The sequence below is a fragment of the Chiloscyllium punctatum genome, chromosome 1, assembly GCF_047496795.1.
Source record: "Chiloscyllium punctatum isolate Juve2018m chromosome 1, sChiPun1.3, whole genome shotgun sequence".
In the NCBI taxonomy this organism is placed as follows: Eukaryota; Metazoa; Chordata; class Chondrichthyes; order Orectolobiformes; family Hemiscylliidae; genus Chiloscyllium; species Chiloscyllium punctatum.
The window spans coordinates 23002324-23019998 of record NC_092739.1 but is presented as its reverse complement, the minus strand read 5'-3'; the positions used below and the strand labels follow the sequence as shown (position 1 = coordinate 23019998).

At 41.6% G+C, this 17675-nt stretch overlaps 1 protein-coding gene across 4 annotated transcripts in view; it reads right to left on the bottom strand.

Moving 5' to 3' along the window:
* Positions 1-17675, bottom strand: part of sorcs2 (sortilin-related VPS10 domain containing receptor 2) — a 668617-nt gene that overhangs the window by 119277 nt on the left and 531665 nt on the right. For all 4 annotated transcript variants that reach the window (XM_072576855.1, XM_072576671.1, XM_072576763.1 and 1 more), the window contains 2 exons: positions 7929-8108; positions 2541-2687 (listed from right to left, as the gene is read on the bottom strand). In XM_072576855.1, the coding sequence (XP_072432956.1) occupies positions 2541-2687; positions 7929-8108 (327 nt within the window). The remainder of the gene's footprint in view (positions 1-2540; positions 2688-7928; positions 8109-17675) is intronic.

Sequence of the window (17675 nt, the reverse complement as noted above, 5' to 3'; positions counted from 1 at the left end):
TTTTATGGCCTGACCTTTTCATATACATTGCAAGCATCATCGTAACCTTGATCAGGCCTCCAACAAGGAAGCTGCCAAAGGTGGAGTGGATAGAATATCCAGCAACTGGCAGCTTTACAGGAGCTGTAGCTAACATAAATTGATTAGATTCCCTACAGTGTGGAAACAGGCCCTTCGGCCCAATCAGTCCACACCGAACCTCCGAAGAGTAACCCACTCAGACCCATTTCCCTCTGACTAATGCATCTAACACTATGGGCAATTTAGCATGGCCAATTCACCTGACCTGCACATCTTTGAACTGTGAGAATAAACCGGAGCACCCGGAGGAAATCCACGCAGACACGGGGAGAATGTGCAAACTCCACACAGGGAATCTAATCGAATAAATAGAAGAGATAAGTTGTGTTAATTTGGGTAAATAATTTCTAATCTGCCCAAAACTGGACAGGGCAAAAGAAATGCTCTCCAAAACAAATAAGGCAGAAATAGAAATCTATGGGAAATTGAGTGATTCTGCAGTGAGGAAACTGGATTCTCTTACAGCTGAATGTGTCCTTGGATGTTAAAGAGAAGCAATTGGAAAAAAAATGCAACTTAAAGGCAGACTTACTGCACTTGGAACTCAAACTGACTAATTTTTAGAAAAGACATTCACCTATCAGAGCACCATCTTTGAATGGGCTTCATCAACAAATCTAAAAAGTGTTGTATGACTGAGTCGGAATGGCTGCCATTCCTATGTGGAAGAGACAACTTTGGATTTGCACCCAATGCTGGCGCAGGCTTGGAAGGGCGGAATTGTCAGTTCGAAGTCAGCATATAGCAGCCCAAAGCTTTTCATTGTTGTTTATATGCTGTTAGAAGACTGCCAATGCCAAGTGGATGTTTGATGGTGAAACAGAGTGGGAAATCAACAGGATCTTAAATTGAGTATGTTAATATGTACACCAGCATGTGTATATAAGAAAGTGAGTGTGTTTGAGAGGAAGAGCACTCCAATACATTCATGCCCCATGGAAAATACTCACATAAAGATGTCTGGGTTTTTCCTTGAGCATTCACCAATAATTCCTTTCCAGACCACTTATTAGGCAACCCAAATCTGGTACAACAGGGTACAGTATAAGCATGCCGATTGTCCATTCACAGTTTTAACTCAAATTTACTTCAGGTGAGGCTCTGGGCATTAAACAGGTGTTAAATTGCCACCTGTACCTTCCCACTCCTCACCAATTCTGATCTGCAGTTTGCCTGCTTCTCAAGTCCAAATGATCTCTACAATCCCAAAATGATTGTTCCATGATTCAGGACAGTAATGAGCATACTTAAACAGCTTTACACTTATTTTAGGTGGGCAGGTTGCTCAAAGCTTTACAGATGCCCTCTCAAGTAACACAACAGGCAGGCCCTAGTCATCAATGGCGTGGCCAAAATACCTTGCCCCATGATTTTCAACTGCTAATCATTTGTTTTTCCCACCCCAGACAAAGAGATATTCAATCACTGAATATCATCCTCACTCTGTAATTCTGCTCAACTCATTATTTCCCAGTACTTCAAAAAAGATATACTTCATCTCCTCAGACTTTCAGATGACTACAATCCCTCTTTGGCAGCTTCCTCTCTTTTGAGTTGATGGTTTGTGCCTTGGTGGTCACCTCAGAGTTAAACATTGTCTATTATTGTTCAGGGGACTAACTTTGCCAGTGATTGCTCCATATTTATTCCAAAATATTCATTCTTCCTTTGAATCCACTGTTGGCAGACATGTTTTCAGCTGCGTAAGCCATCTACCTGCTCCTCTTCATTGTATCATCCATTGCACCTCTGGAACTTCAAGAAGACCAAATGGAGAGTGTGAGTTTTGTAAGGCAGGTAGAGATTACTAGGATAAAGTGTTTTAAACAAGAACAAAAGAAATTTAATTGTACGTGTTGAGAGATTGAAAGCCAATGTAGCTCAGTGAGGAAAGCAGTACCAACTGAGTGAGATTTGATGTGGGATAGCCTCAGACAGCATAGTTAACCAGAGTGCTTATAATAGTTGAGAATGATAACAAGGTATAATCAGAACCACAATTGTTAAAATGCACATTTCTAAATCTAATCAATTAACTTAATTCTCCCTCTGCATAAACAACCAGTTCTAATTTTCTACCCAGAAACAATAAATGGTAGGCATGTTTATGCCAATAAATATTTGATTCTAAGAATACAGTACAGCTGGAAAAATTACAATTGCATCTAAATGATTAAAAATTAAACAGCAACAGCTTTGGCCCTAATCCTAAAATATATATTTATCGTTCTCATGATGTTGGCAAAGGTAATAATTCTCATCCCTTCTTGAACTGTTGCAGAGCAGCTTTACATGACTAAGTTGCTTGCAAGGCCATTTCCAGAACGCAGTTAAGAGTCAACCATGTGGTGTGGGACAGGGCCACAAAACACGCCAGCAAGTTTCCTTTCCCAAATATAACACCCGTTTAAAAACGAGGACATCAGAACATAGCACAACCTTCCTAGCGAAAGACTTACCAGATGGCAGTTAGTTGGTTTGCCATTCATGTCAGTGGAAGGTGGAGTCAACAGTTGCCAATCACGGCCTTTATTGTAGGTGATGTAGGTCTTCACTTTACCATTCGATTTTTTATTAGCCAAGAAAACCCCTTTAATTCCCTGCACCTATAAGGCCAAAGAATATGGTAGAAGAAAGAAGACAAAAAAAAATTATTTGCTGGGGGCAAAAACAAATTTATACAGTTTCCCAACTTGGGGCTAAGTTTGAATGATTGCTGTAAAATGTCCTCAAAGCCAAAATGTCAGATTGATTAATATACAGCCAAGATAATCAAAGTAGCTTTCAAATTCTAACAAAAGATGCTAGTGGCTAAAACAAAGCCAGATATGTCAGTAAGAAATAGGATTGAGTAGAGTGAGTTGTGAAAATCTATTAAGAGCTGATGGATGAAAGACATGCACATATCAGACACTATTGCATTGTAATTTGTCCCTGTTGGTAATAGACCCTTGAGTAACAGATTGCTTTGCTAATTGCAATATACAGTGTCATTCATCCAAGCAGGAAAACACAATCTAAAAATAACACAAACAATTGTTTCCCTAGTTATTTCAGATCTTCCATTCATTTTTCAGAGATCACATAAATATATATATAAAAGTATGTTTGATACATATAAATAAACTTATTTAAATATACACAGTTGCAAACATAGCTACATTACAAACATACCATCATTGCTCTTTTTGTTACAAACAAAAGCAACTGAATTCTGATCCTGGATCTGTACCTTTCACTTTTTAAAATATTCCTCCGTTTTAATCTGTACCACAAATCATTCTTTAACAAGAGGCTTATCGGGTAACACATTCAGGGCCCAGCTCCATTGTTGCTCAATTTCTATGTACAGAGGTGTGAAACATTCCGAGTTGCTTCATTCTTTCCACCCTGGAGGCCCCCTGCCTGATGAAGGGCTTTTGCCCAAAACGTCGATTTTCCTGCTCCTCGGATGCTGCCTGACCTGCTGTGCTTTTCCAGCGGCACTCCAATCTAGACTCTGATTTCCAGCATCTATAGTCCTCACTTTTGCCCCATTCTTTCAATTTCCTATTCTCCACCCTGGTCAAGAGATTCTTTGGATTGAATCTTTCTACTGCTGAAGGCGATAGGCTTGGAGGTGGGAAGGAGATGGAATTAGGTTAGGCAGTAGTGAACACAACCAATCTCATTGCTGTGGAATTTAAGTTCTCGATGAGAAGGACCACAATCGACCTTCCTGTTTTTCCGCTAACTGAGGTGCTTAAGTGACCAACTAAAAACTACTCAAGAGCCTCAGCCCACCACCCCGTTATTACCTGATTTGTAAACCACAAGACTGGTCAATCTGTGCATGCTGTCTGTCAGCCTTGGGGTAGAGATTAATCAAGGGACTGGACATTGGGTTGTGAGTGCTGAAAGTTTTGATTCCCAGCCTCACTTTCCCTATAACCCCTAACCTGAAACACTCCTTCATCAAATCACTTATTTCTGGGAGACCAGGAGTGCTTTTCCAACAGTATTCACTACTTTTTCCATGGCAGTACTGAGGCAAGAGTTACTGGCTGATTCTTAGCTCTTGTGTGATTTGGCTGGGCTTCATGGAAGAGAGTGCACAGGTCCTGACCACAGCAACAAGATTCCACCCTTCGTGTTCTTTCATCCTTACCAAGACCAGGAACACACACTGTGGGGAGTCACATCTACAGACTGTGCAGTGCACCAATATGTAATGGATTGTTGGGTTTTGGGTATTAACACTGCTTTCAAATTGAGTTATTTTCCCCCTTTCAGTACATTGCAGACTGCAAACTCCTTCATAACCATTAGGATTCTGTGGAATGTCAGTAAGAGAGAGTTAAAATTGAGCGAATTACACCAATCCAAAAATGCCCTGTTCACCAAAGAATCAGGGAACTGTGACAGTGATTACTAATATTTCAACATTCTGGATATGTGCTGTGCCACTCACATAGTCAGACAAACATTCATCCCGCCTGTGATTATTATTAAAATTCCACAAGGAACACAAGATCAAAAAAAAGTCCAGAGTTTGAAATCTCTAAAAAGTAGTTTAATTATTCAAAGCTAATGCTTCCTTACCCTTTGGTCAATGATACCACAAAAGAATGTGATTGACTGAAATAAATATCCTGTGAGGATGAATACCAGGTCAGGACAGGACATTTTTTTCCAGCCCCTTGCAATTTCTCATCAGTAAGTGGCTCATTGACAACATCTGAAAACATAGCAGCTTCCACATGTAGACTGGCAATACACAGCTCTACCTCACCACTACCTTTGGGTCTACGGGTTTACTGCACATATATAACTAAGTCCCAACAGGATTCTCATAAATGGTGGCTGAAATATCCCAGCAGTACTGGAATACAATTGTCACTGTAGTGCCACAAAAGATGTCTGGGTTATTTATTGGTACAGAAGGGTCCGTAAGATCAATGCTAAAGAGAGTAGTCTGTGAAAAGGTATCTGGATTAGTGGTGCTGGAAGAGCACAGCAGTTCAGGCAGCATCCAAGTAGCTTCGAAATCAATGTTTCGGGCAAAAGCCGTTCATCAGGAATAAAGGCATACCTGTGAAAAGGTATGAATGGGATGGGGTAGTGGGCTATCGGTAGGGAGGTCCCTTCCATGCCCTCTAATACCATTCCCCAAACTCAGAGCCAACACCTAATTTTCCCAGATCCACTGGCAATCCAGTGAAATGGCAGCTAGTGAGAGAGATGGGAGGGAATGTGACCTTGGTTGCACCCTACAACAGATTCAGTGCGTGAGTGATATTGGGCAGACATTACCTCACTCTCTATAACAATCCGAGCAATTTTCTGATGGATTCACAAAAAAGAATCGAGCCACTTATTCTCCCCAGCATGCACTGCTTGATAGCAATCACGTCAGAAATTCCAACAATATATCTAATCCTAAGTTTAGGACATTGACTTTGGCAGAGATCAGATGGCAGCCCAGTTCTGAGATTGGATCTGGGGCTTTCTTGATTTGTATAGAAGATAGAAATGGTGAAATGTTTTTATAACAGATCGAGCAGCATAATTTGTAAGAAATTATCTACATTATATAAATAACCACAGTACGTTTTCCAATAGTTGGCATGCCTAGAAAAAAATTTTGTCTTTGTACTTTCTCTCCCACTGGAAACAATTACCTTGTTCAGTATTCCAAACAGTTGTGCAATTCACATGTTAATTTAGCACGATGTAACATCCGCGTGGAATATTAAACAATTCCAATTCATGTCTGCACTCCAAGTTGGCTGTGACTCATCTCAGTCCTCAATCTGTATCCAACCCTTGAGCCACTTTTATTTTGCAGCTATTTTCATTTCTGCATCAAGTTGACTGTCTACCTGCTAGCACCATACATTCATTGCACCCTTCATCTACTGTGGGTCTCTTCCATATTAAGGGAGCAGGATGCAGGAGCGCAGAATCTAAGAGGCTAATTCATTAAAACTGGTCTTTTTGAACTCAGTGGCAATACAATTATATCTTGTCACTCGCAATATCTGAATGGTAAGAGCCTAAAACAGTCATTGTCTCCCCAGTATTCCTCCATCCTGGAAATTTTGTACACCCAGAACCAAAGACAGATTTCCCCACGAGCCCACACTGCCCATAACCCAAACATTTGCTTCATCTGCTTTATGGCAGTGAAATGAAGAAATGCACTTTAGAAAACAGAAATGGAGAGTTATGTAAAAATAAATAATAACTTTACCGGCTCACAGCTGCATCGTGCTGAAAATTGAAGACTGCTGGCATATCTACAATTACCTACTTCCATTATTATAGCTTTCAGCCACATTACAAGAAAAAAGACCAATCAGGAGTCATGCTTCTAAATATCACCCAGTACCTCTGCTTGAATATATGTACAGCTGAATAGTGAATAATGTGAGAATATCTGATTCAGACCTCTGATTTCCCCCCATTTCAATCTGCCAGCTCTATGATTTTGACCCACTTTGTTGAGTTACTGTTGGTCCCTATGTGAAACTGATTTAATGCCATTAAACTGATATAATAACCTGTAAAGAAAATATATCTATCCAATCATTAAAAAATCTGATTTCTGTGGAATTGCAATGACATCAAACTTCTAATGTACTCTTCATTTTTTTTTGTAATGCATTGCATTAGTTTATCCAGCTGTTAAAGTTTTAATCCCTGTCACATCAAAATTAGTTAAATATCAGATCATTTCTTCGCCCTTTACATTTCTCACCTGTCAACTTCCTGATGATTCCATTCTATCAAACAGGGAGCAACTTTACATAGATTAAGCAACCCTCAGCATTCATCCTCGTCTGTGTTGAATTAAATGATTGTTACAAATGGATCCAGCAAGTGAAGGGAAAAAAATCAACCCTTCTGATCACTGATTCAGCAATCCTGCATACATAGTCCTTAGATAGAAACAAAAGTGGGTTTTGATAGTTGTTAAGAGTCAAATACCCTGCCAATATGTACAGTTTAGGTTCTGGAGGGAAAACCATCACAGTGAGAAGTCAATAACTTCAGGAACGGTGAATAGAAAACAGAGGGTAAAAAAGCTGAAGAAGTAAAATTTCCTGAAGAATTTATAGCTTTATTAAGTCTCAAAATTTGTAATATATAGTAAAGTGAATGAGCATCAAACCGTCACATATCCTTTCTTGTCTACAGACAAAATATCGCCAATTGTCAAGCCACAACAGATTCCTTTATAAACTGCACACAACATTTGTAATTTTAGTCAGGTCTTTTGGGTCTACTTTCTCCTCAATTTTGGCAAAGGTTCTTCTTCAATGAATAGTTCTACTACTGTGTTTGCATCGATTCACACAACTACTATGCTGCCTTTTTTGTTAGCCATTCTGTGACTGAAGAACACAGGAGTTTTTTTAACCTTTAAGTTTCTGTCAGTTGCAGGAAAATATCAGTCTTCCCATCCTGCTGAGTTTTGTTTCTTTTTAGTTTGTGAAGTCACACCAGTATTACGGGAATAAAGGTTCTCAAACATCAGAAGTAGTTTAAATTTGGGAGAAGTCCTTATTTATTGAATAACAATGTAAAATAACTGATAGCTTTTCAGGAATCTAGATATTAATTTTGTTTCCTCTCATTTTCTCTTTATCCCAAATTGAAGGGTTCAAATGATAATAAAATTTGCAATAGTCATAGGCATTGACTAAATCAAATATTTAAATTCAAATTGTTGCTACTTTCGAAGATAGCCAATGCCTTTGATGTCATTGCCACATATTGAGTTCCAGTATGCCACTGAACAGACAGTATCTTTCAGTCAGTGTTACTACATCCCTGTATTTTTGAAGTACTGAAGCAGTGTTTACCTCATGAATATCTATCACAACATTTTCTTCTGGCTGTTTGGTACTCCTGACATCCTCTAGAGCGAGAGTAAAGTACACACCCTTCAGGTCCGACAGGTAGAGGCTATAGGTGTCCGTCTGATGCCACTCCTTAACAGCCACAAATACTTGATTCTCATCTGTACTGATGATTTGCATGTCCTAGATTATAAAAAAGATGATGCCACATAGATCAGAAATTATTGCACACATATTAACAGCATCGCACAAACAATTTTCTAACCAAATTGCATAAAAATAGTGATCATTCATCTTAGACTGCTATCAGTAAGAAACAGAAGGCTGAATATCTTTGAATGATCAGTCAGGCTCAATACTTACTCAGGACTCGGTTGTGCACAGATGATTCAGTATGGTTGGGCTCAACTCATAGTATACCTCTCTCTGGACCAAAAGACAGCAGCTCCAAGCCTCATTTGTGCACTGAAGCATCCAGTTTAATCCATTTTGTAGGAATGCTAATTTTTAAATCAGAATTTAAATGCAAATACTGTCTCCCAATTTTCAATTGCATAACAATAAATGAGGAAAATCCTGATATTTTGTCAGGTTTTTCCCTCCTGATATCACAATAATATTTCTTCTCCTTCAGTAATTCAATTGCAGTAATGTAATCTCTTTGTCCGCGGTTAACCATTTTGCAATAAAAAGAGATGCATATTCTGTTGAGATTTATTTCAAACACCTTTTGCTAAATTTACAATTTGTTCCAAGTCAGGAATATTTCCAAATTTTTTTCAATGATACAAATATTGCTTGTATGAGTATAGTATACCGTTAAACCCTGAAAGGTTGAAATGATCTTTAACCTTGTTCAAGTCATATTTGGAATCTACATTTTTCCAATGTTGGAGAAGGGGAAAGAGCATGGCCAGGAAAGCAGCAGAGTTTAAAGCCACTAGTTTAAATTCTCCTGAAGGATTGATGTTAGCAAAGTATAAAAGCATCAACATTGAATGTTGTTTTTTAAAGCAAATCAGTGAACTCTGTCCATACAGGTCAAAACTCAGATCTGATTACTATTGATTTTTAATTTTGCTCGATTTTCTGAACTTAATTGCAACATAACATTGCTGTAATCAAAAAAAATTATAGTTAAAATAAACCTTTGCAGCTGGTAATTGTGTCAATGAAATCATTTTTATTGATTTTGTTGCTAACAGTGCATTTTGATAGTTGCCACCTCATAAATTAACAATGGTTTAACAATATCTCTGGAGCTACATGTTTTAAGGGAAGTTAGAAAACAGCACATCACGAAGATTTTATTTTAGATATAAAAACGTTGAAAAATTGTTGACAAGGATAACCATTTAATGAAATTTTACTTCACTGTGTTTACACAATTGCTGAGCAATATAATTGCCCATTGAGTCCTCTCAATATGTTCTTGACGTTGACCTTCCATGCAGATATGAAAGGAGTTTACCTGCAATGTAAGCCAGACAGCAAGCTCTACAATCCATCTTACAACATACAGAACATCTTGATCAAATAACTCCCGTATGCAGGTTATGTCACACTGGTCACTCAGATAGAAACTCAACTATAAATGCCCTTGGATTGCTACTTCTATGTCTGTAATTACTTTATTTTACTATAAATGTCAAGAAAAATGTGTTTACAGGACACAGTGTTACATCTCCCCTCTGCTCCCTTCTTAAAGTAAACATTATCCATTGGAAGTGATTAGCAAATTGAACTTCCTTCCTATCCACAGTGGCACAATCTGTTTTGATATTGAACTCTGCAGCAATTGTAATGAGGTCATTCAGGTACATCGCATAGAATGACTGTGGATGTTAATCAGGTCCAATCAGAGGGAGTCCTGGCTGACAGGTAAGAACAGGAGTGTCGGACATTCTGTTCACTCCAAGTGCTGCCTGAGTGTCAAGGACTCTTCATGTGTAGACAAACAGTGACTTGGTGACAGGATAACAGCCTCTATGGAGTTGTTTCTGTGGTGACAAGAGAAAAGCACACTCCTGTAGAAATGTATTCACAACAGTCATCTTTGAGTTGGTGTAAGCATTTCTGGCATTACGTTATTATTTGGGAAGCTTGGCTTGTTCAATCCTGCTCTCAAAGAATGGGCCCAGTATGTGGAAAGAAGGCATTACTCCCGTTTGCCATTTATCTCGATGATGTTAACAATAGGGAAGACCAATAAGGAGCACTTAAAGAACTTGGACATAGTCCTGAGATGTTTTTTGTAAGAAAGGGATAAAGGTATGTTTCAGGCACCTCAAGTGACCTACTTGGGGTACAGAATCGACAAGAGCAGGTCACACTTGTTGGAAGAGAAATTGAGTACAATCAAAGGTGCACTGGCTCTCTCTGGAGCTTAGGTCTTTCCTTGGACTGGTGAATTATTATAGAACATTCATCGAAACCTAGCCCCCATCTTGGCATCTTTGCAGTTCAGACTCCTGGAAATGTTGCTCACAGCTAACGGGCCATTGTTTACCAGCAGGGAATTTGAGTGCTTTCTAAAGTCAAATGGTATTTGACATATAAGGACAGCTCCACACCGAACATCATCCAATGGTTTGGCAGAAAGAGCAATCAAAACTTTGAAGGCAGGCTTAAAGAAACAGCTTATAGCTTCACTAGACACCAAACTGGACTGGCTTGTATTTGATTATAGATACCGCACCCCCCCAAACAACTACAGGGATAGCTCCAGCAAAGTTACTAATTGGGAGAAGACTCCACAACAGGTTGAATCTGATCTTCCTGGACTGTGGGAGGCAGTGGTAAAACAGCATCAAGAGTACCAATGTCGGACATAAGATTCCACGAAACGAGGGAAACAGTTTACTTCAGGGACAAAGTTCGGTGTAGGAACTCCAAGAATGGCCCTGCATTTTTGGAGGCATGGTTGAACCAAAGGGTCAGGTCCACTGATGTATTAAGTTCAGGTGCATGTGACAGTCCTGAACAAGCATGTGAACCATATGAAAGCCGCAAATGCGCAAACTACATGGGAACAAAGTGAGCCCAGCATCTTGATAACCTTTCCAACTGTTCCAGAAAATCCTGTGGGATCTCCCACTCCATCAAGCAGTCAAGATAGTTCGGACTTTGAGATGGAAACGAAGGATCTCACCACCTTGACTGCATCACATACCACTTGTATCAGAGGCAGGGCTAGTGGAACCTGACTCAGTGGTAAACCACCTCAGAAGGAACTACAAAAAAAACAGCCTATGTCCTTGGACTCAGAGGGAGAGGGATGTAGTGATTATAATGAGTCAGCCAGGTGGACATCATAGAATATGAGTTCCCTATTTGGGGCTGTTAATCTGGTCCAGTTACAGCCTGATAGATAAGACCAGAAGTGTCAGAGGTTCTATTCACTCAGAGAGCTGGCTGTGAAGAAGCTGGATTTTCACATGAAAATAAAGAGTGATTTGGTGACAGGATACCGGCCTCTGTTATTTCAAACTCAAGACACATACATATGAAAAGTATCTACCATCTTTGGTGACTCACAAAACATGCAAATATCAAGCTGACTCTTCAGACTAAGTTAAAAGCAAAATACTGCAGATGCTAGAAATTCGAAACAACAGAATAGATAGATAAATTCAGCAGGTTTGATAGCATCTGGAGAGAGAGAAACAGAATTTAATGTCCAGCATGACATTTCTTCAGAACCCTTAACCCTTAATGTTGTTTTCCAAGGTCTGTGTTTTTAGCACTTTGTTATACAACTGTGAAACACAAATGAATTATGGCTTTCAAGAATGGAAGCTCAACATCTTTCATATTCATTATCTGTGGCACATTCTGGGCAACTCATGGAAGGAGAAAATCACAAAGGCCATGTATCCTAGCCAAGGTTACTTCGTTAGCTTGAGCATGTTCACAGGATAGTGGATGGATGCATTGCGAAGAATTCTCTTCATGGCCATGCAGCCAGAGCTAGAACACCAATAGAACAACAAAGTCCTTTAAAAGAATACTTGCAAGCATTACACAAAAGCTCCAAATCATTGATTTTTACATTTGGGAGGTAACAGCTGATGACAAAGGAAAATGGTGACATCACTTATTTGCTGGTTTGTGCCAACATGATTTTTTAGTAGCTACAGTGGTTTTAAAGCAGGGACGAACATCAAACACATTAACCCACAACACTCAACACTCAATAACCACCTCAAACACAGTGCTTTTGGCAAAGGTTTCTCATTTCATCAATCATTAATAATAATTGTACCAAATCCCATCATCAATGGATTTATGTTTTGCAGTTCCATCATTTTACATAGATGGAGGATTGCTATCAATAATGATAATTATTCATTATATACTCCACTGAACTTACTCTTCCATCAATCTGTCAGCATTCTGCCCATATCTAAAATAAATGTCTCAACATAAACGCATTTCATGGTAATCTGAATATATTCATGAAGTAGGAAGAAAGAGAAACATATGCCGATAGGTTTCAATGAAATGAATTGGGGTGGAAATGCAGAAGTATTCTTTTTCTTGAACAAGCATTCCACAAATGGTGCAATACTTACACCTTACCGATAAAGAGAAAGCTCCATGATTTCGACCCAGCAACAATGAAGCAACATCCAAACCAGGAGGTTTATGATTGCTAGGGAACGTGGAGCTGATCGTATCACATGCAATTGTTCACCAACATACATCACATGTTTGGGAGGCACTGTTGAAGTAATTTTGTCAAGCTGCTGTATACCCTTTACACACTCTAAAATGTAACCACAAATGCATCAAGAGATCTGCTTTGCCTTGAATTGTTCATTGATGTATCTGGTGTATATCACTGGGTAGAGGTCCTGTGCAGCAGAAAAGTCTTGCTTGAACTCATGCATGAAAATATTGGGGTGCAAACTTGGTCCCCATGGCTGTTCCACATATCTGGATGAAGAGCTGGTTGTCAAAGGTGAAGACATTGTGGTTGAGGATGAAGTCGAGTTGGAGATGTTTATTAGAAATTGGCCGTTGTCGTTGTTGAGTGATGAGGCCGTTGCGACTTTGCCGTCATTGTGGGGGATGCTGCTGCAGTATGCTAAAATGCCTTCAATACAAGAAGTATGCAGGATGAGAGTACATAGCATACTCTGAAGGTCTGGATGCCATCCTTCTTTGCTGCGTAGGACCTCCAACCAATACTATACACCAGATAAATCAACTCATGGCAAAGAATCACTGAAACAACTACACAATGTTATCAACAAGTTTCATCCCACCAGATTTACCATGGACTACTCTTCAGAATCAGTCTCATTCTTGGACACATGCATCTCCATCAAGGACAGACACCTCAGTACTTCAGTCTACCACAAGCCCATGGAGAACTCATGATGCTGCACTCCTCTAGCTTCCAGCCGAAACATGTTAAAGAAGCAATCCCCTATGAACAAGCCTTGAACAGACATAGGATCTGCTCAGATGAGGAGGAATGCAACAGACACCTTACAGAGGCTGAAACTCACTCTCATAAGAACAGGATACAATGCTCAACTCATTGAGGAGAAAGTGAGGACTGCAGATGCTGGAGATCAGAGCTGAAAATGTGTTGCTGGAAAAGCGCAGCAGGTCAGGCAGCATCCAAGGAGCAGGAGAATCTACGTTTCGGGCATAAGCCCTTCTTCAGGAATGAGGAAAGTGTGTCCAGCAGGCTAAGATAAAAGATAGGGAGGAGGGACTTGGGGGAGGGGCATTGGAAATGAGATAGGTGGAAGGAGGTTAAAGTGAGGGTGATAGACCGGAGTGGGGTGGGAGCGGAGGGGTCAGGAAGAAGATTGCAGGTTAGGAAGGCGGTGCTGAATTTGAGGGATTTGACTGAGACAAGGTGGGGGGAGGGGAAATGAGGAAACTGGATAAATCTGAGTTCGTCCCTTCTGGTTGGAGGGTTCCTAGGCGGAAAATGAGGCGCTCTTCCTCCAACCGTCGTGTTGCTATGGTCTGGCGATGGAGGAGTCCAAGGTCCTTGGTGGAGTGGGAGGGGGAGTTGAAGTGTTGAGCTACGGGGTGGTTGGGTTGGTTGGTCAGGGTGTCCCAGAGGTGTTCTCTGAAACGTTCTGCAAGTAGGCGACCTGCCTCCCCAATATAGAGGAGGCCACATTGGGTGCAGCGGATGCAATAGATGATGTGTGTGGAGGTGCAGGTGAATTTGTGGCGGATATGGAAGGATCCCTTGGGGCCTTGGAGGGAAGTAAGGGGGGAGGTGTGAACGCAGGTTTTGCATTTCTTGCGGTTGCAGGGGAAGGTGCCGGGAGTGGAGGTTGGGTTGGTGGGGGGTGTGGACCTGACGAGGGAGTCACAGAGGGAGTGGTCTTTTCGGAACGCTGATAGGGGAGGGAAGGGAAATATATCCCTGGTGGTGGGGTCCGTGACTCCCTCGTCAGGTCCACACCCCCCACCAACCCAACCTCCACTCCCAGCACTTTCCCCTGCAACTGCAAGAAATGCAAAACTTGCGCCCACACCTCCCCCCCTTACTTCCCTCCAAGGCCCCAAGGGATACTTCCATATCCGCCACAAATTCACCTGCACCTCCACACACATCATTTATTGCATCCGCTGCACCCGATGTGGCCTCCTCTATATTGGGGAGACAGGCCGCCTACTTGCGGAACGTTTCAGAGAACACCTCTGGGTCACCCGGACCAACCAACCCAACCACCCCGTAGCTCAACACTTCAACTCCCCCTCCCACTTCACCAAAGACATGCAGGTCCTTGGACTCCTCCATCGCCAGACCATAGCAACACGACGGTTGGAGGAAGAACGCCTCATCTTCCGCCTCGGAACCCTCCAACCACAAGGGATGAACTCAGATTTCTCCAGTTTCCTCATTTCCCCTCCCCCCACCTTGTCTCAGTCAAATCCCTCAAACTCAGCACCGCCTTCCTAACCTGCAATCTTCTTCCTGACCTCTCCGCCCCCACCCCACTCCGGCCTATCACCCTCACCTTAACCTCCTTCCACCTATCGCATTTCCAACGCCCCTCCCCCAAGTCCCTCCTCCCTACCTTTTATCTTAGCCTGCTGGACACACTTTCCTCATTCCTGAAGAAGGGCTTATGCCCGAAACGTCGATTCTCCTGCTCCTTGGATGCTGCCTGATCTGCTGCGCTTTTCCAACAACACATTTTCAGCTCAACTCATTGAGCCCTCTTGAACTATCCCACCAGTGCATCTTCCTTCCCACCTATCCACTCTGCCCTCCACTCTAACTTATTGCCATTATCCCCAGCTGCATCTACCTATCGCCTTCCCAGCTAACTTCCCCCAAGTCCCAAACCCTCTGCTATTTATCTCACAGCCCGCTTCCCTTCCCCACATTCCTGATAAAGGGCTTATGCCCGAAACGTTGATTCTCCTGCTCTTTGGATGCTGCCTGGCCTGCTGTGCTTTTCCAGCGCTACACATTTCGACTCTGATCTCCAACATCTGCAGTCCTCACTTTCTTCAACTCAATGATCGCCAATTCCAATGTGCCACAGCTCAAAACTGTAATAACCTCCTCAGAAGATGACAGATAGAGTATTCTTTGTTATCCAATACTTCCCCAGAGTAGAGAAACTACACCATGTTCTTAGCACCTTCAACACATCAATGATGATGATGAACATCTCGCCAGAGCCATCCCGATGTCTCCATTTCTTGCCTTTAAACAACCGCCAAACTCAAATGGACCATCGTTCGCAGCAAACTACCCAGCTTTCAGGAGAGCAGTGACCACAACACCACATGGCAACCTCTGCAAGACATGTCAGATCGTCAACCTGGATACTAGCATCACATGTGGGAACACCACCGACCACGTACACGGAAGGTATTCATGTGACTTGGCCAAAGTTGTCTATCTCATACATTTCAGGAAAGGATGCCCCAAGGCATGGTATAATAGTGAGAACATGCAGACACTACAACAATGGGTGGATGGACACCGTGCTACAATTGCCACGATGATCCCTCCCATTCGGGAACACTTCAGCAGTCATGGACATTCAGCCTCCAATCTTCGAGGAAGCATCTACCAAGTTGACCTTCGAGATAAACACAACACAGAATTGCCCAGCAGAAACTGATAGCTAAATCCCATACCCATGAAGATGGCCTCAACTGTGATCTCAGATACTTGTCACTCTACATGTGACCCCACCACATGTATCTGTTCTGTATCTGCAAAATCTTCCTTACTGTTCTGTTTGGACACCATTACCTTGATAATTTGTTTTGATCTCTCTACCTTAATCAGTTTGTAGGTATTGGATGACTTACTATTTTGGTTTGACCCTCATTGTACAACACTTATACCTATCATGCTATGAGCCTTTTGGTTTTCTCTAGCACCATCTTATTTTTATGATTTATTTTTTATAATTATCACTCTACCTTAATTAATCAGATCATCAGTCTTCCCTTCACTTGCCATTCTGCTCTTGACACTTTACTCACAACTTTTGATACTTTTGATCACCTGCAAAGATTTGTTATTCAGCCTGTCAATACTCCACTCACATCATTTGTATTATCTTTTGACACTCTTAGTTACCTAGAATTATCTCTCCGCCTATAAATTCAGTGCCTGTGTGCTTCCCTCCACTTTACCTGAAGGAGCAGTGCTCCGAAAGCTTGTGATTTCAAATACACTTGTTGGACAATAACCTAGTGTTGTGTGACTTCTGACTTTATCCAACCCAGTCCAACATTGGCACCTCCACACAAAGGAACACCTGAAGTGATGTATGGCTCTAAAGACTCAGTGGTTAACACTGCTGCCTCACAGCTTCAGGGACCTGGGTTTGATTCCAGCCTCAGGTGACTGTCTGTGTGGAGTTTGTACATTCTCCCTGTGTCTGCGTGGGTGCTCCAGTTTCCTTCCACAGTCTAAAGGTGTGCAAGTTAAGTGGATTGGCCATTCTAAATTACCCATAGTGTTTAGGGATGTGTAGGTTAGGTGCCTTAGCCATGGAAAATGCAGGTACACAGAGATAGGGTAGAGGAATGGATCTGGGTGAGCTGCTGTTTGGAGGGTTGCTGTGGACTTTTTTGGCCAAATGGCCTGTTTCCACACTGTGTGGAACCAATCAATATTTTTAAAAAAGCATTTGTCTTCAACATCCAGAACAATCTTCCTTTGTGTTCAGTGTGATTTCAGGCACTGGAAACTTGCCCTGATTCCCACTGACTCCACATTTTCTAGGCCGCTTTGATCCTCCATTCAGTCAAATGCATTCTTGATGTCTATGTTGGTCACATTTCCCTCACATCAGGAATTCAGCTCATTAGCCTCTTTTGGACGAAGTCTTTAAAAAGATCTGGAGTTAAGTGATCGCAACAGAATACAAGCTAAGCATTAGTCAGAACTTCCGGCAAGATGGCGGCAAACTAAAACACTCCTGCCAGAGCTCCTCTACTCAATCTGCTCTTTTTCCTTCTCTTTTATTTTAAATCTCTCTTTTCTCTCCTCTTAGCCCCAGAGGCAAATCCTGGAGCAGTGGCAGAGCCGGGCAACAAGATTTAGAGTGAGTCCCAGACGGAAACCAGCGAGGGAGAGGCAGTCCTGGAATTTACGTTGGAGCAGCTAAGTACCTGTGCGGACAGATCTAGAGGCTTGGAGCAGAGTGAGGAAGGTTGTTAGACTGGAGTCTGGCACGGACAGACAGACTGCGGAGTCCCTGTGCTGAGCTGTTGCAATGTAATATTTATTTGTAA